The sequence below is a fragment of the Nicotiana tabacum genome, chromosome 19 (genome assembly GCF_000715075.1).
Source record: "Nicotiana tabacum cultivar K326 chromosome 19, ASM71507v2, whole genome shotgun sequence".
Classification (NCBI taxonomy): Eukaryota; Viridiplantae; Streptophyta; class Magnoliopsida; order Solanales; family Solanaceae; genus Nicotiana; species Nicotiana tabacum.
In genome coordinates this window covers 125,554,699-125,571,406 of record NC_134098.1, presented here as the reverse complement: position 1 = coordinate 125,571,406, position 16,708 = coordinate 125,554,699, and the positions used below count along the sequence as shown (strand labels likewise).

General features: G+C 35.7%; 3 protein-coding genes across 3 annotated transcripts; 2 read left to right on the top strand and 1 right to left on the bottom strand.

The window, feature by feature from the left end:
- The first annotated feature begins 4 nt into the window (after positions 1–4).
- Positions 5–3,678, top strand: LOC107789985 (uncharacterized). Its single transcript, XM_016611866.2, has 4 exons — positions 5–156; positions 602–706; positions 791–959; positions 3,281–3,678. Exons 2-4 carry the CDS (start codon positions 647–649, stop codon positions 3,475–3,477), a joined length of 426 nt encoding a protein of 141 aa, XP_016467352.1. The 5' UTR covers positions 5–156; positions 602–646; the 3' UTR covers positions 3,478–3,678.
- Positions 3,679–4,315: 637 nt separating this feature from the next.
- On the bottom strand, positions 4,316–6,358 carry LOC107789984 (galactinol synthase 1). Its single transcript, XM_016611865.2, has 3 exons — positions 5,935–6,358; positions 5,216–5,503; positions 4,316–4,837 (listed from the first exon to the last, which is right to left on the bottom strand). The coding sequence occupies exons 1-3, from the start codon at positions 6,241–6,243 to the stop codon at positions 4,469–4,471; spliced, it is 966 nt and encodes a 321-aa protein (XP_016467351.1). The 5' UTR covers positions 6,244–6,358; the 3' UTR covers positions 4,316–4,468.
- A 2,236-nt stretch (positions 6,359–8,594) lies between these two features.
- On the top strand, positions 8,595–15,762 carry LOC107789986 (AP-3 complex subunit mu-like). The gene is made up of 8 exons (XM_016611867.2): positions 8,595–8,848; positions 8,990–9,089; positions 9,256–9,366; positions 10,239–10,328; positions 11,526–11,773; positions 13,782–13,991; positions 14,797–15,004; positions 15,317–15,762. Exons 1-8 carry the CDS (start codon positions 8,814–8,816, stop codon positions 15,560–15,562), a joined length of 1,248 nt encoding a protein of 415 aa, XP_016467353.1. The 5' UTR covers positions 8,595–8,813; the 3' UTR covers positions 15,563–15,762.
- The last annotated feature ends 946 nt before the right edge of the window (positions 15,763–16,708 follow it).

The window sequence follows — 16,708 nt, the reverse complement described above, 5'->3', positions numbered from 1 at the left end:
TTTTTGTTTTTGCTTCAAAATACGTACTGTATCCTATTCTTAGTACTTCTCTACAAAAGTATTTTACTATCTTCTTTTCCGACTTCCCCTATTTCAACCCGATTCGTCGCTGATCAGGAGGAGCTCTCACATCGATCACCGAACCCATCTTTTCAGGTACACTGTGTCTCATTTCGACCCTCATCCCTAACTAGGGTTCAACTCAATCCCACTATTTTGTTTTACCCTCCATTACTCAATAGCCCAAACTCTATCTTGTGAACTGAATCACACTTAGAGATCAACTCTATAAAATTATACATCAGGACCAATTCCTTTTTCTTTGTGTGTGTGTGTGTGTGTGTTCTTTCTTGTTATTGTTGGGTTTTTTTTTTCCGGGTGCTATTTGTATCAAATGCAATATTGTTATGATTGTTTCCAGAAATAATTGCCTGTAAATCTTCACTTGCTAAATTTGTTTACTAAATCCACTGAGATCAAGATTTCTTTCTTTCTTTTTGGTTCTTTTGGGAAATTTGTGTCAATTGCAAACTTGACTGTTCTCTGGAAGAAATAGCTTGAGACTTTCAATTAACTGAGCTTATTAAGTTAATCCATTCAGATCAATTCGCCGGAGAGGCCAATAAAGAGAAGGGGTTTAATCTAAATGGCAGCTATTTACAGCCTTTATATCATCAATAAATCAGGAGGGCTTATTTTCTACAAGGTGAAATTCAATTTCTCGAACTTTTCAGCTTAGCTTGTTTTTGTTTATCCTAATTTGTTTTAATGAGTGTCTAAAAAACGTTAGGATTATGGTTCTGCTGGAAGAATGGACACAAATGATAGTTTGAGATTGGCTAGTCTTTGGCATTCTATGCACGCTATCTCTCAGCAGTTGTCCCCAGTTAATGGTTGCGCCGGTATCGAACTCCTTCAAGCTGATAACTTTGACCTCCATTGCTTCCAATCTCTTACTGGTAATTCTTACATCTCCACCATTTTTGGCTTTATTTGATTTATTTTCAGAAGCATTTTTACTTTTTGTGATTTTTATCAGCTTTAGCTTTTGAGATCCTTTCCATCATATATATTGGGTTATAGGTTGCACAATTTATCCTTTTTGTGAAGGAAATGTGTAGTTATAATGTGCAGCTATAAGCTAGAAAGGAAGTAAAGCTTACTTAGGAGCAACAAAGTTAACAGACTGAAATCATAATCGTTGGCCCAAATTTTTTATGAATTTTCTCCATATGCTGGAAAGGGGGAAAGGGTAACTTAATGAAAAATGATTTCCTGCTGAAGCGTTGATATCGAGTTCTATGTCAGTGAATATGGTGCAGAACCTTTAAGTGGCTCATGCATCTCTTCTCCATTTTATTTGTTTTATTCACTTAATTTCCGTTATCAAAAAATTTAACTCATGGAACCAAAAGATTTTCCAACTTCACAATTCAGAAAAGCTAAAAGTATTATCTAAGATACTAGAGGATGAAAAGCAATTAGAACCTAATCCTCTCTGTCAGACAGGGTATGGAGGGCTTAGATCGTCTTGTCACTGATGTGTAATCTTAGTTTCTTTACCTCTAAAGCCAAGAAAAAGGTGCGCCAGCAGTCCTAGTGCAATCAATCAGCATCTCATAACAGCTTTTTGAGATTTTATGCACCAGTGTGGCAACTCAATACATTTAAGATTAAATGATAGACAAAACTAAGCTAGGTAAAGCATCATAAGGACTTAGTGAAGTGAATACGGATGCACAGGATCTTGTTGCACAGCACCCCAGGTATCTACCGGAAACATCATATAAGTTGTTGCACCTGCAAATTTTCTCATTTACTTTGGACAGAAGAAACTCAAAAGACTACTAATATGGTGATCCTTGAATATTTACATGTTAACTTGGTCAGAAGGACTTGCATTCTAGTTTGAGTTAATGATGAACTTAATTTTATCAATATGATTGCCAATTCATATGTATACCAGTGTTTGTACGGTATTATTCTTGAAATCTATATACTCTTATGGATATTTGAGAATTTAACTTGGCTAATCATTTCTGTTCTATGTGGGGCTTTGTTAAAGAAAAATAACTCTTTGTTTCTATCTTGGTCCTGCTTGTCAAGAGATATGCTGAATCTGTTCAAAAGTTCCTTCTACATACACAAGTCCAATGCGCAACACAAGGTGAAAGGGTAGAGAAAATACAGGCTAATAATATTCTTCTCTTTTTGATTTGTTATAGGCTAATACGAAGTAGTATTCTTTCTGTAATAAAAAACAATGTGTTGACTAATTAGGGTTGATCAAGCTGCTTGATCTATTTTATGATGAGTTGTGACTTGCACGTGTTGCGGTTTCACTTTCCATATCTTTGTTGAAGTTGTCTGCTTTAAGGCTAACAGGCTAGAAAACCTTACATGTAAGGGCTAATAGGCTAAGAAAGATGACTACTGGGGTCTACCTAACACTTGATGAATACATTAGTGTTATTTTTCAAAGATAGGTGTCTATTGTTCTTTAGCTTGGGGTGTATAAGTTCAAGGCTAGTGAACTGATAGTCTTAGAAATATAACTACAACGTTCAACTAGTGGTTGGCTGTTGATTTATTTGAAGTGCATTATACTACACTCTTCAATCTTTGCAGCATAAATATACCAACACCCTTTTTGGACAGATCAAGAAAAAGAATGAGATTATATATTTATGAACTCCTCCTTCCTGTGTTGCCTAAATCTACCAAAACGTGAACCATAAGAAAATATCCTAAAAATGCACTATACTCAGAAAGAACTGGAAGATTTTGTGGTTCTTCAAGATATCTACTGTCTAATGTTGGGTAGATGACATTCTCTTCTGGGATTTATCTGTAAACTTCACAGGAATAAGTTTGTCCTTTAGATGATAGTAAGTTGAAATGAAGTGAAATATTTGAAAACAGGAAAACATATTTGGGAAAGATGAAGCTGTTTGCACCTATCAAAAAGAACAAAGATGGAAGATGTTTGCTTGTGTAGTTCAGTCATGAAATGGTAGTGAACTAGAAAGAGACAGAAAATGATACTGCAACGGAAAAGGTGAAATACTAATCAATAATGAATGGGAAGCCACTTTAGTAAATATTTAGCAGACTAGTTCCGATGTTTTTGTGCTTCAGCCAAACTAGTGCCTGAGTTAAGAGTTCCATGGAACATTTAACTTGATGATATTCAATCTTATATCTTTTTTCCCCCTTAAATCACTGTGTCAATTTATGTGATACTCCAACCCATTAAAGAATTGGACTGATTTAATTGCAGGAACGAAATTTTTTGTGGTTTGTGAACCTGGAAGTCTGCATATGGAATCTCTGTTGAAGTATATCTACGAATTATACACTGATTACGTCTTGAAGAATCCTTTCTATGAAATGGAAATGCCAATACGGTGTGAGCTCTTCGACATAAATTTGTCACAGGCAGTTCAGAAAGATCGGGTTGCCTTATTTGGGAGATGAGCTTCTCAAGCTCATATGCCGCAAAATATTGGTTGATCTATAATCCGCAAAATTTTGCGGACGGGTTCCATTGGAACATGGAATGTGTGTTTCTTTGTTGTTTCGGGATAATGGCCTTGTAATATACATTTTGAGAACAGCAAGCCCATATAGGATTTGTTATGCAAGGTTGTCATGGCTGATGCCCTTTAGTGTTGTTGAGTTACACGCCCTGCCTGATCTCTCATAGAAATGGTAATGGGACAGATGTGGCAGGCAGCATGTGTTGCCTTAAAAAGTCAAAATGACGTTGAACATAAGGATAAGCGACAGCAGTAAGTGCTATGATTGTTGCATGAGAAGCTAAATGACTGAAGACTTTCCAGCCCTGCTGCAGGTTCGCGACTTTGTCTTACCCTAATGCCTGAACTATTTTATCTGCTCTTATGGTTCTCGCGTATTTTTTTTTTTTTTGAACCTTCGATCCTGCCCCATTGCTATCAATATCAAGAGGCGTTGTTTCAGCTTCCGTTATCTATAAATGATATAGTAACTCGGTGCTGCCGATCTGCCATTATCTCATTTCAAAAGCTCGAAGAGAATGATTTCTTTAATAACTTTGGACCGTGTAAATGATAGCGAAAATGGATTAGCACTAGATGTTTTCTTGATGCAAAACCAATATTTCATCATTCCACCTTGTCGAGAAGATAGGCAGGGTGTCCAATCTGACGGCATCCAATCTGTACATCAGAATACTTTTAACCCACTTTCATACGTTGACTCAAATATAATGTTTGCTGTTCTAACTTCTATTGATAGACTTCGTAATTACTACAAACATTTAAGGACACGTAGATAAGTTGCAAACGTACAAAAAGCCTTAGTTTATTGGGCACCAAAACAAAACCTGCTGAGAAATAAACAAGTGGCAGTATCCCTGTAGACTGTCCAATGTAACATAAAGATCTAATTGATCACTTGAAGCTTCATCTCCAGAGCACTGCCATTGCTAAGCAGCAGATGGGCTAGTTACATATAAGGTACTGATGTTTGCATCAGAAAAAGCTGCTGCCATTACTCTGTTTGCTTCAACTTCGCCCTCAACTCCAGCAATATGAATAGAACTCTGCTTATGATCCAATGTCTGGTCATTATAAATATCCCACCATTTCTTGACTAGCATTTTTATGTCTTCCCGATCCATATTTTCTTCTTTTCCAGTGTATTTCCACGGCTTAGCCCCTGGAGAACAATAATGAACTGCTTTCGCTTTGCTGAGCTCGATTTTCTCCGGATGACGCCATAGCATTGCTAACAACAAATTGTATACATAAGAAATTGGCTTATACTTGTCTTTGAAGAACATGTTCAGAAAATCCTACAAAAAAAAAAGTAATAAAAAATACATTAATAGCAAATCATCATAGAAAGCATAGCAATTCTATTGATGGTCTGAAGTACATTAATATGGGACGTTTGAGAAGACAAAACATTATTCTTAAAATCGATGAGTCTATGTCATATAGTAGGAAAAAAAAAAATCAAATCACCTAAAGATGGCATTAGCCATCCATAGTAAAATGATCAAATTAGCCAAGGCACCTGCTATAATATTTTTAAATAAATAGATAGCACTTAGCAGTATGAGTTAAATTATAGTAATATATACCTAACTGCCTGCATACACTACCTTGTATAATATATACAGCCACAGGTATATATTATTTTGGGGTTCAATTACTTATATATGCAATACCTGCTCGGCAAATTGGGTGGGAGGGGTAACTTTGAGAGTGTTCAAGAGATCAGCATAGATGGAGAGATTGGGCTGAAAGACAAACATGCCTGCGTTGAAGTAGATAGGTGGCCTTGAGCCCAAATCTTTGGGCCAAGGTAGAACCTCGGGACATGACTGCCCATACATCTCACATATGCAATCGGCGACGGCATAGAAATGGTTGTCAGGTAAGTTGAAAAGATGGTCTATGTTCTCAAAAACTTGCATGTCCCCGTCCAAGTATACCATCTTACTGAACTCCACAAACTGTAATAGCAAAGTAACAAGAATTCATGAAACAAGAAATTTTAACATAGTCAGGTTCGTTAAAATGTAATTAAAGATGACTCTATTTTATAGTTAACTAATTACCTAAACAAAATATTAGAACTACATAATATTAATTAGGAGAGTTAATTTGATCGAAGCAGAGGAAGTAATATATTCTTAGTTAACTTACCATTGCTGAAAGCATTTTATGAACTTGAACTCGAGCAAGTTCTGGGACATCCAAAACGAGTTACATAACAGTTAAAGAAACATTTTTTTACTACTTAAAAAAACATTAAAAAAAGCTAGAGTTTCTGTTCCCTCCACAGTCCACACCTCCTAAAAGATGATCATTTAAAAGAAAAAGGAAAGGAAAGCAACAACAGGAACTTTATCAACTCTTGCATGTGGTCTCAGAGTTTAATTACCTGCCAAATACGAAGTTTGGAGTAGTTGAGAACGTAATAAGATCTAGCATACTTATTATCCGATGATTGCAATGAAGGAGAAAGTGGCTCAATCTCCCTCACTATGCAACCATGGCTTCTTAGTAGTAACCGGTGTTCCTCCGGCACATCCGGCAAAATCGCCACCACCAACGGATACAAAGACTTAGCTTTTATCAACCCCTTTGCCAAACCCACCACCCCTTTCACGTAGTCACCTTTACCAGCCAAGAAAGTCACATAAGCACAGCTCCGTTTTTTTGTACCACTCACAAGTACTTCAGGAGCCATTTTTCAATAAATTTTTAATTATTACTAGTAGAGAAGAATATTCAAGAAGAAGCCTTTGAAGTATTTTGAATATGAGAATTTTCACTTGAGTTATGGCAACATATATACATGCATGTATATTAGTGTTGTTGCATGAAAAGTGGGCTACTGTTATACGGCAAATAGTATCACCGACCAAAAGACATGAAACCGATAACGTTAAGAGTTAGCAATGGGGATTGTAGACAGCCACGTCTCAGACTGCGATGCCATTTTAGTGTCGTACTACGCTACGTGTATTTCTCGTACTATGCATCGACACGCGGCCGAAATATACCATTTGCTTTCAAACTGTATACTATATAGGAGTATATATATAAAACTAAGGTTTTGTAGTTATGTATATTTCTACTTAGTTCCAGTGTGTATTAGTTCTTTGTCCTTAATTGGTGATTAATCTAGGCTAGATGCAGCTCCATCAAGTTCAACAAACTTTATATTATAGTTAAGTAGTTGTTGAGCTCGAACTCTACGTGAGAGAAGATATATAATAGACACGCGTATAAAGAAAAGAACTCAACACTCGTTTAAATCCTGAATCATTACTGCTGTTTACTCTCAAAATCAAATAACAATTGAATTTGTAAGTGATTTTAAGGATATGCGGATTAACTTGATACAAAGTGATAAATTAAATTACAGTTAAAATAAATAACGATAAAGTAAATTCAAACCACACGAATTGGACAATTTCAGTCTTGGAAGACCAGTCACCCTCGAACCGGATGTACTTCGATCGGTCTTAAGATACAGATGAATAAGAGCTTAAAGAGAAAAATAATAATGTATTGCTTTTGAGTGCGTGTTACAATGTATCTTATGAATTATCAGACCCCCTTTATATAGTAGAGGAATCCTACTGTAGGTACAATTCTATAAACAGTAAATAAATCTCTTGATTTACTGATTGACGATCCCTTATCGATACGTGCTATGATTCCCGTCGTAATATCCGACCGATCACGGATATTTCGGCCTTTTGTTGGCTATGCTAACAATGTTTCTTCGAACTCGTTCGAGGCTAGGGCCGATTCCGGGATCACGGTCTCGATATTCTTCGAAGGCAGGCGTTCTGTCCCCAGGTTCTAACCCGGTGGGACTTGGGATCGATTTTCAATCCTTTATTGCCACATTTTGAGCATGATGTACCATGTCGCAGACGAACTCGATTTTGATCGTATACAACTACTATTTGTCCGCTCTTATTTCTATTTTTCATATATTTAATTAGTACAAAATGAACATCTAAAAAGAATATTGCTCACAAATGCTCATTTAATTTCAGCAAGCTATTTTTCGTAGTGCCAAAATTGAATCAAGAAAGTCAACTTTAATATTTGATATAGCTTTTGCTTTTGCAATAAAATATTAAAATCAGATGCACGTATAAAATTTTGTATTTCAAGAGCATAAATATATGAAATTGGAGAAAACAATCTAGAAACAACTGCTCCATAATTAATAATTAGAAGCAATTGTATATTGACCAAAAAAGTGAAAAACTTTTTTTGTGATAATGTACATAACTTCATATATGATGATAAATTTTTTTTCTTTACCCCTAAAAAGGTAAAAATAACGATAACAGGAACAATTCTTCTGTTGTTTTTTTATCCCTTCCGATTCATTTTAATTTCTCTTTGTGTTATTACTCCTTTGGTGATTCGAACCCACAATTTTAAAGTTGTAGGTGGGATATTGGCCTCTTGAGCAACCCCTCTAATTATTTTTCTGTTCTTCATGAATAAAAAAAGAGAAATAACTTCAGACAAAAAAAAAAGGGAGAAAAATAGCTTATAAAAATAAGATGTCCACCTATATCTTACAGAGCATTGATCAGTATGTAGCTCACGCGAGTTGCATGTTACAACTGTTGTCCGCTCTTAGATTTGAAATTGTCTTTTCATTTCAAAACATAATTTGCGATTTTGCTCCAAGAAATATAGTCATCCCTATCCGTTCGCGTCAATCCGGCCCATGAGCCTCTTACCCTTCTGGCCTTCTCATTGAACAACGAAAGCCATAAATTCAACTAGAAAAATTCAATATGAATAAAAATAAGTCAAAAGAAAAAAGAAGAAGTTAAAATTAACGGTTTGAACTTTAGGGAGCTAATAGATTAACGAAAGAATTGTGATAGTTTAGTGGTATTTTTGGCCTTCTTTTTGTTTTATTTAGTTTATTCATTTCATTTACGCTTGTTCATTGTAATTCAAAATTATAACTTCAGAATAATATTAAATTTAAGGAACCAATCGAATTTACCGATAACAATTACTTATAAAACAAATCTGATAAGTTGAGGGCATTTCGCCCCCGTAGTTATATGTCAAATGAGATAAAGAAAAATCATTTAACTTCCAATTGGGGAGGTGTGTGTAAATTCAGAAAGCCATAGGTGCGGTTTTTCCTTTTTCCTTATTCCTATTAAGAACAACAAATAAATAATTAGGGGAAAAAGAATTGAGAAGAGAAAGTGTGAGTGAGAGCGCAGCTTGGACAAATTGGTTCCAACTCCATTTCAGAAAGTTATGTTGCAATGCATTTTTCTGCTCTCCGATTCTGGGTATACCTTCTTCTATTATTTTCTTTTTATAAATTTCGTTGAAATCAAACTCATATTCATCGGACTTGAAAAAGAGTTAATTTGTATTTATTGGGATATCGAATCACTGGAGGTTTGATCTGCTTATCACTGTGAATGTAGGGAGGTGATGCTAGAAAAACAGCTGACCGGCCACCGGGTTGACAGGTCAATTTGTTCCTGGTTTTGGGATCAGTCAATTGCTCAAGGTGATTCTTTCAAGGTAGGCACATTAAAGTAATTATTATTCCGAATGTTAAAGTTAAAATTGCTATATAACTCATGGTATTGGTAAAATCAAGATGCTTGATCTTTTTGAGTTTACATAAAATTGTAAATTTGCTTGTTCAAGTTTGAAGGTTTTGTTGTGTCTTTTTGGCTTGTTACAGCATTTGCCAGTAATTGCTTCACCAACCCATTACCTTTTCCAAGTTAATCGTGAAGGTGTTACATTCTTGGCTTGCACCCAAGTGGAAATGCCACCTTTAATGGCTATCGAGGTAAAAGCACTTGTTGATTTCAGCTCTTGCTTGGTTATTATGTTGTTACTGCTAGATTGCAGCTCTTCTTGAATAAGATTATGAGACAAGATTGGTTTAATAGAAATGTTTTCAAACTGTCAAACAATTGATTGGAATACGTTTAGAACGATATGTCCGATTCATAGGTGTAGTGCCTGATAGCATGATGGCTTATCAATTAGAAACTTGAACATCCTAGCATATCCCGGAAACTTGCACTACTGTCGATGTGCATCTGAAATTTCTGTTTGATGAGTCTGTCCTGAGAATATTGAAGGGATTTGAGCTTAAAAAGGGGCCTTGGTCCAATGGTAAGGATGCTACACTGGATGTCTAGATAGAGTGCACATCACGATCTTGAACCCTACCATTGGCTGGAGCTTGGTATTTATGTGAAAGTAGAATAGCGGGGCAGCCCATACTCTCCCTTGTTTTTAACCAATATTAATTAAATGTATGTCACACATGCTTTTGCATCAGAGTTTACTGCAAGCTTAATGTTTGCTGTCACTAAATTTGCCATGCCCTATGTGTTAGACAAAATTTTGGCATCAGAGATTATCTTATTTTCTGAATTCTTCTTTTGATAAGTTTTTTCTTCCATGCCTTCGCCATATTTTGTGGGCTTCTGTTTTTAGGTAAAATGATTAGAAATGTAAGACTTAAAAAAAAGCTATATCGGAAGTCCTTACCTGGAAGTTAAGTTTTAACTGATACATTCAATTGATATGGCGAAGCTCTAGTTCCAGTTATTGTATTCAGTGAAAGTAGGGAGGCTATATTCTGCTTATTAACTGTATTGTCTCTGCAAATAATGACTTTTATTGATCATTTGACTATTTACTTTCTAGTTCCTGTGCAGAGTGGCTGATGTCCTGACAGAATATCTTGGAGGGTTGAACGAAGATGTGATAAAGGATAATTTTGTAATTGTATATGAGGTATTTGACATCTTCAAGCCCTTTTTTGGAATATTTTCTTCAAAGTATCTTTTGTTAAGGAAAAACAAACATTTAAAGAAATTTACTATGATGCTAACCGGGTTATGTTGAATATTCTTCAAACTGTTAAACTAAGAAGTTGTTAGAAAGCTGTCTTTAAAGTTGCACAACAGTGTACTTTCTGATTAACAATTAAAAAAGTATGTGGCTTCTGATTTGAACTCCGTAGTTCTTTCTTTCATTTTTATTTTTATTTTTTCGCACTAAGTGCTTATCCACAATTTCCAGATCGCAATGAAATATTGGCTGTTAGCTTAAACTGTTGAAACGGTCCTGTACAATTTTGTGTTACTATTAACCAGCGCAAAAATTGTTGGATTTTGGTCAAAAACCACACTGTGATGAGATGTAAATTCTGGCCAAGGTTACCGGCAGGCCAACCATCAGCGACGGTAGAGGCTTTTACCATGACATCTATAGATGCACAAAAGAGCCAGTTCTCCTCTTTGAGAAGTCCACAGGAGCAAAACCACTGCCAGATTCTGGCTTGTAAAGATACATAAATGCTCTTCCATTTCTTTTTAGTCGAAATGCACCATTGCTAACACTGCAAAACTTTGGCTAATCTTTCCTTTCAAATCCCTAAAACCTGATGCGTGTCATTCCATTTACTGAAGCTTGAATATCTGCTAGACCCTTGAGACTTCAAAGAATATCAGTTAATAATACCAGCGCCAGAGAACACTGCTAAAACAATTCTAGAATTTGGTTTCCTGACTTGATCCTTATTAATTTGCTAGATCAGTTCATCTAATTCACTGGAGACTTCAAAGAATATCAGTTAATTATACCAGCGCCAGAGAACACGGCTAAAACAATTGTAGAATTTGGTTTCCTGGCTGGATCCTTATTAAGGTGCTAGATCAGTTCATCTTTAAACATGGTGATTTTGCAGTACTGAAGAATAACTAGAGAGAAGCTAAAGTTGATATCTGATTTGGAACATAAATAGGTGGTTGATTAAGGCTCCTCTTGACTACTTTAATTAAAGGAAAGAGTACTAAACTTGTATGGACACAGAATCAGAAAGTTTTTCTCTTCCCAAGTGTGTCCTGTTAAGATTTCCTTCGACACAATGATTAGATTCTGATGGACTTCAAATTAACTATGGTCTTCCTACATTTGTTTGATTTTCAGCTTTTGGATGAGATGATAGACAATGGTTTCCCTCTTACTACAGAACCTAACATACTGAGGGAGATGATAGCTCCTCCAAATATCGTAAGCAAAGTATTGAGTGTTGTAACTGGCAACACTTCCAACATGAGCAACACACTTCCAGGTGCAACAGGATCTTGTGTTCCTTGGAGAAAAACAGACCTGAAGCATACAAGCAACGAAGTTTATGTCGATCTAGTTGAAGAAATGGATGCAACTATAAATAGGTAATATCTGATTATTACTTAACCTCCATTTGGTGCTCCACGCATAGCGGGAGCTTAGTGCATCGGGCTGCCCTTTTGTGTAAATATCTTCAACGTCTTAAATTTATCATTGAAGTCCTCTTGTTTGACATAATGTGACTGTGACCCATCCTATCATAAGTGTAGGTAAGCATAGTAATATGCTATTTTAAAGCAGTAGAGGGTCTAACCTAGAGGTTAAGATTTCACATAAAAACATCTAGAGGTTAAGATTTCAGAACCCTGTTTCATTTTATCAATGAGATCTTAAAAATATTGTGGGAAAGCTGCCACGAGTTAATTATGAAAGTTTACTTGTGCATTATATGTTACCTATGAACTACTTCCTCTATTTCAATTTATATCATCTTTTTTTTTTTTTGTGATATCTCAGTATGTACCACATTTTTACATTATTATATTGTGCAATTTTCAAGATTTCAAATTCATTTAACCAATCATTTTTTATAGTAGTATCATTTTGCTGTCATGTTTTTTTATACAAGTGATTTTTTAACTACTATTTTAATATTTTATTCCACTACGACAAATTTGATATGTCAATCAAATTAACGTTTTGAAGACATGCCCAATCAAATGGTACCACATAAACTAGGATGGAGATTAAAAAAGATTATTAGAAGGTACCTGGTTTCGGCTTGTTCCCTTTCAGGTCCATCAAAAGGTTATAATCATTACTCATCCCAGGAGGAGGGTAACTCTTACTAGCCGTGTCTCCTATTGAGAGACACTACTTCTCTTGATAAAAAGGGATATTACCAGGTTTCTTCATCTTAGATATGGTTTAAGAATCAAAAGGTGTGAGATCCGTACAAGATATGGTCAACCGATTTTGGATACTTTGACCGAAATCTACGGAGAAATTCGGGACAGATACAATGACTTTTGTAATCAAAACAAAAGCTATGGTCAAATTGAAGAAAATGAAATACCTTGCATATAGAAATTTCTTAGTCAACCCTTTTCCTTATATCTCCTTCTTCTAGGATTCTCCTTATCAATATTTTCTCCTCGGAATACCTTGTAAGTCTTCTACATGATGTCTCATAATTTAGACATATAACTCTATTTTTAGATATTTAAATTATTTTTTGCGGAATTCCCGCACCCGTATCCGTACCTGGATCCGTACCCCCGAATCGTAAAATTTCGATAATGAAGGATCCAACCCCTAGTTCCGCACCTGTTTCGCACACCCGCACTCGAGTCCGAGCAACTTAGGTTAAGATCTGCTTTTGGAACATACAAAGATATGGATTCCTGATCCAGTAGGGATGCTTTTGTGCACCACTGCAAAGGGCTCTTCAAGGGAATTTGGCAGCATCACTTGAGATTTGAAGTGCATTATAGTATACACACTCACACACATATGTACGTGTGTGCACATCTGTTTGCAACTTTGCCAAAGTATATAAAGTGGCATTCCTTTTACTGTATTGATGACCAAGTGTCTTAGCTTTCAATCTGCTAGATCATAGAAATGAACTCCTAGACTTCGTCTGGAAGTCGAGAAAATTGCTTAAATTGTATTTCTCGAGAAGACTGCAGTGAAGTAAAGTAAAGGTAAAGGCATTTATTTCCTTGTGTGTTTCTTTGAAAGGAAATTATTTTTCTTTTATGTCCTCTGATTTTTGCAGGACATGTGAGAAAGTTTCTAACTCTTTTCTTGACAAACTATCCTCCATATCAAACACACAAAAACTGCAAAAAGCTTAACTTGCAGGCACTTTCCTTTTCCTTTCATGGGCAACAAGTTGATTTCATTTCCTTCTTCACTCATGAATATGATACTGCCGGATAATGGATTGTTTTTCTATATTTTGGCTACTTAGTTTGAAGACGGTTGACCCTTGGGTATCTGCATCTGCAGCATCTTTTTTGCTTATTTGGCTTTATGTGTTTGAACCGGGGTTTACAGGAATAGTCAATTACTCAAGGCTTCTCATTCTATTTGTTTTATGCTTCTCAGAGACGGGATTCTGGTTAAATGTGAGATCTATGGCGAAGTTCAAGTGAATTCTCATCTTTCTGGTCTTCCTGATCTTACCCTTTCATTTGCAAATCCTTCCATCTTGAATGATGTGAGATTCCATCCTTGTGTTCGGCTGCGACTGTGGGAATCAAACCAAATTCTGTCGTTTGTTCCTCCTGATGGACAGTTTAAGCTCATGAGCTACAGGTTTGTGTTGTTAATAATTGGCATCCCCTTCATTCATGAGTAAAATTTTATAGTTTGACTTTATCTAAAGATTGTTCTAATCTTCTGTTTACATTTAGTATGTACTTGCACATATATAGAGTTACTACTCTTTATCCCCTCTAATATTGAAACCCATAACATTAACCCCCTCCTTCTTTGGCAGGATGTTCCAAAACCCCTCCCCGCAGCTCCCTCCAAATAATGAAAGTTGAACTGTTAATAAATGCATACTGAAAGTTGAACTATTCGTAAATGAACTCCATGTACAGAAGGAAAAGGTTGTCTTTTCTTCAAAGACTACTCCCTCCGTTTCAAAAAGAATGAACCTTCTCGGAGTATGAGGGTCAAATTGACTAATTTTCGGTGTGAATTTGGACAGAATTTTCAAAATTTCTGAAATAAAATTTATATATTTAGAAACTACATAAAAAATACTATAACTCTATAAGTCACAATAGTTTAACAATTCAAAATATTTAAAAAGTATTTGCAAAAACGTGGTCAAATAAAACCTTGTTTGACTCCCCAAATAGTAATAGGTTATTTTTATTTTAAACAGAGGGAGTATTGATTATAAGATTTATCCATAAACAGTGGCAGTTAGTCCATTGTTGATGGGGTTATGGCTTGAACTACGAGGTGCATAGCACAAACATGAAAAACAGGAAAATTCACCTGTTTGCTGTATTTTCCATAGGCAAAGTGTATTAAAGAATTCACTTGTTTGCTTTTTTGACCTTCTCTTGGTAATCTTGTCTTTTCCCCTCTAAACTATCCAATGCAGAATAAAGAAGTTGAAGAGTACCCCGATATATGTAAAGCCGCAAATTACTTCAGACTCAGGGACATGCCGTATTAGCTTGTTAGTTGGGATACGCAATGATCCTGGGAAGGCAATTGAAGATATAAGCGTGCAATTTCAACTGCCGCCTCGTGTTTTATCTGCAGACCTTACATCAAATTATGGAACAGTAAACATCCTTTCCAATAAGGTATTTGGTACTTCATCACATTCTCAGAGTTGGCTTGTTCTTGGTGCCTTTTCTTAATGGAAGTGTAAATGTGTAATATATTTCCTGCAGTTGATTAAGAATAACCGAGTAAAGATATTTTCTACACTAGTCAGTTCTAACTGTACCGTAAAATGACAAAAAACTTGTAAATGGATGCCAAACTTAGTTTTTTCTTCTTCTTTTTTTGCTCTTCTTTCATTCTTTTTCAGTCCGACTCCATTTTTGTATTATGTGATAGGATCTAATCTATCTTGTCTAGTTGGATCCTGACACATTGCTTTATTAGTGCAGACCTGCACTTGGTCCATTGGCCGGATGCCGAAAGACAAAACTCCTTCAATGACTGGAATGTTAGTGTTGGAAACCGGCTTAGAGCGGCTTCATGTATGCCCTACATTTCTTGTGGGATTCAAAATTATGGGTGTTGCGCTGTCAGGTTTGAAAATAGAAAAACTTGATTTCAAGAATCTACCTACACGACCTTATAAAGGTTTTCGAGCTCTAACCAAGGCTGGGGAATATGAAGTCAGGTCATAATTGTTACAGTTTGTTGAATATGAAATTCAGAGTTCTGGTGCTGCGTGAGTGTTGAGCAGTTCTTTTTGTATTATGGATACCGGTATTAGAATTTCTCTTACATGATTTTTTATCCAATGTGGAAAAAGTATCTTGCTATTTCAGAAAGAGATTTTTCTGTAAATTATCTTGCCATTCCTTAAATGAAACATGCTTTGATAGTGGCTGAGATTGATCATCAATGCATAAGCTTTTTGTAAACTAGATTCTACCACTTGGAACTTTTGTCTGCTTGTATTGAATATCCCCCTTATTTGAGGCCAAAATTTGTACCTGGAGAAAATTGAATTTGGAATCATTGGCATTTCCCTTGCCGTCCCCTCTTTTTCTTTTTGGTGCCAATCAAGCATCAAATAATTCCTCAAAGGGGGGACGATTTCCCAACTTTGTAGTTTGGTTACGGATTAAAAGGGGCTGATGAATATGTGAGCTAGCAGGAATTGTTGGAAGCTTTGTCTAGATCTCAGAGGACACGTTATTCAAAGTTAACATCAGTTCTTTAGAATTTGAGTTTTATGTCACGGTACATGTGCGGCACTTGACAACTCGCTCACGATTTTGCACAACTTGCTCACATTCTTGCTATGCCAAGTCAACCTTACTACACTAAAGATCGCTAATGGAATGTTAGAACACATGAGAATTGCCAAAGGAAGCTTTTGTATTAAAGAGAACTTGATTATTTTGCTTGGTGAGTTACAAATGAATGCTCCTATTTATACTAATCACTTAAGGGCTAGTGTGTAAATAATAATTGTTTCACAAGTCCTTCCATATTTACAAATAAGTATACCCTCTTGAATTTTCTACATGACCAAAACATTCCAAGGCTTTCCAAAAAGAGTCTTCCTACCAAGTCCATAAATATCTAAAGTTTTCTCAAGGAAATTCTTCATAGTTCTAGAATATTTCACAATTAGTCCCTAACTTATGTAACCCTTCTATATGGTAAAAATATATGTCAAGTGGCACCTACATGGTATGATGATGTGGCGGGCCATGATATTTAGGTGTAGTTCTTTATCTAGATCTCATTACACGTGGATTATGGAGGGACCATATTAATCTTCTTTGTACAGTTGTAACTTGTAATATTAACAAATGTCT

Excerpts from the sequence above, each read along its gene's own strand:
- LOC107789985 (XM_016611866.2), top strand. The coding sequence starts at position 647 with ATGGCAGCTATTTACAGCCTTTATATCATCAATAAATCAGGAGGGCTT. Across the intron at positions 707-790 it reads GAGGGCTTATTTTCTACAAG|GATTATGGTTCTGCTGGAAG; the intron begins GTGAAATTCAAT and ends AAAAAACGTTAG. Across the intron at positions 960-3,280 it reads TTGCTTCCAATCTCTTACTG|GAACGAAATTTTTTGTGGTT; the intron begins GTAATTCTTACA and ends ATTTAATTGCAG.
- LOC107789984 (XM_016611865.2), bottom strand. The coding sequence starts at position 6,243 with ATGGCTCCTGAAGTACTTGTGAGTGGTACAAAAAAACGGAGCTGTGCT. Across the intron at positions 5,504-5,934 it reads CCAAACTTCGTATTTGGCAG|TTTGTGGAGTTCAGTAAGAT; the intron begins GTAATTAAACTC and ends TTGCTATTACAG. Across the intron at positions 4,838-5,215 it reads CCACCCAATTTGCCGAGCAG|GATTTTCTGAACATGTTCTT; the intron begins GTATTGCATATA and ends TTTTTTTTGTAG.
- LOC107789986 (XM_016611867.2), top strand. The coding sequence starts at position 8,814 with ATGTTGCAATGCATTTTTCTGCTCTCCGATTCTGG. Across the intron at positions 10,329-11,525 it reads ATTTTGTAATTGTATATGAG|CTTTTGGATGAGATGATAGA; the intron begins GTATTTGACATC and ends TTTGATTTTCAG. Across the intron at positions 13,992-14,796 it reads TTTAAGCTCATGAGCTACAG|AATAAAGAAGTTGAAGAGTA; the intron begins GTTTGTGTTGTT and ends TATCCAATGCAG.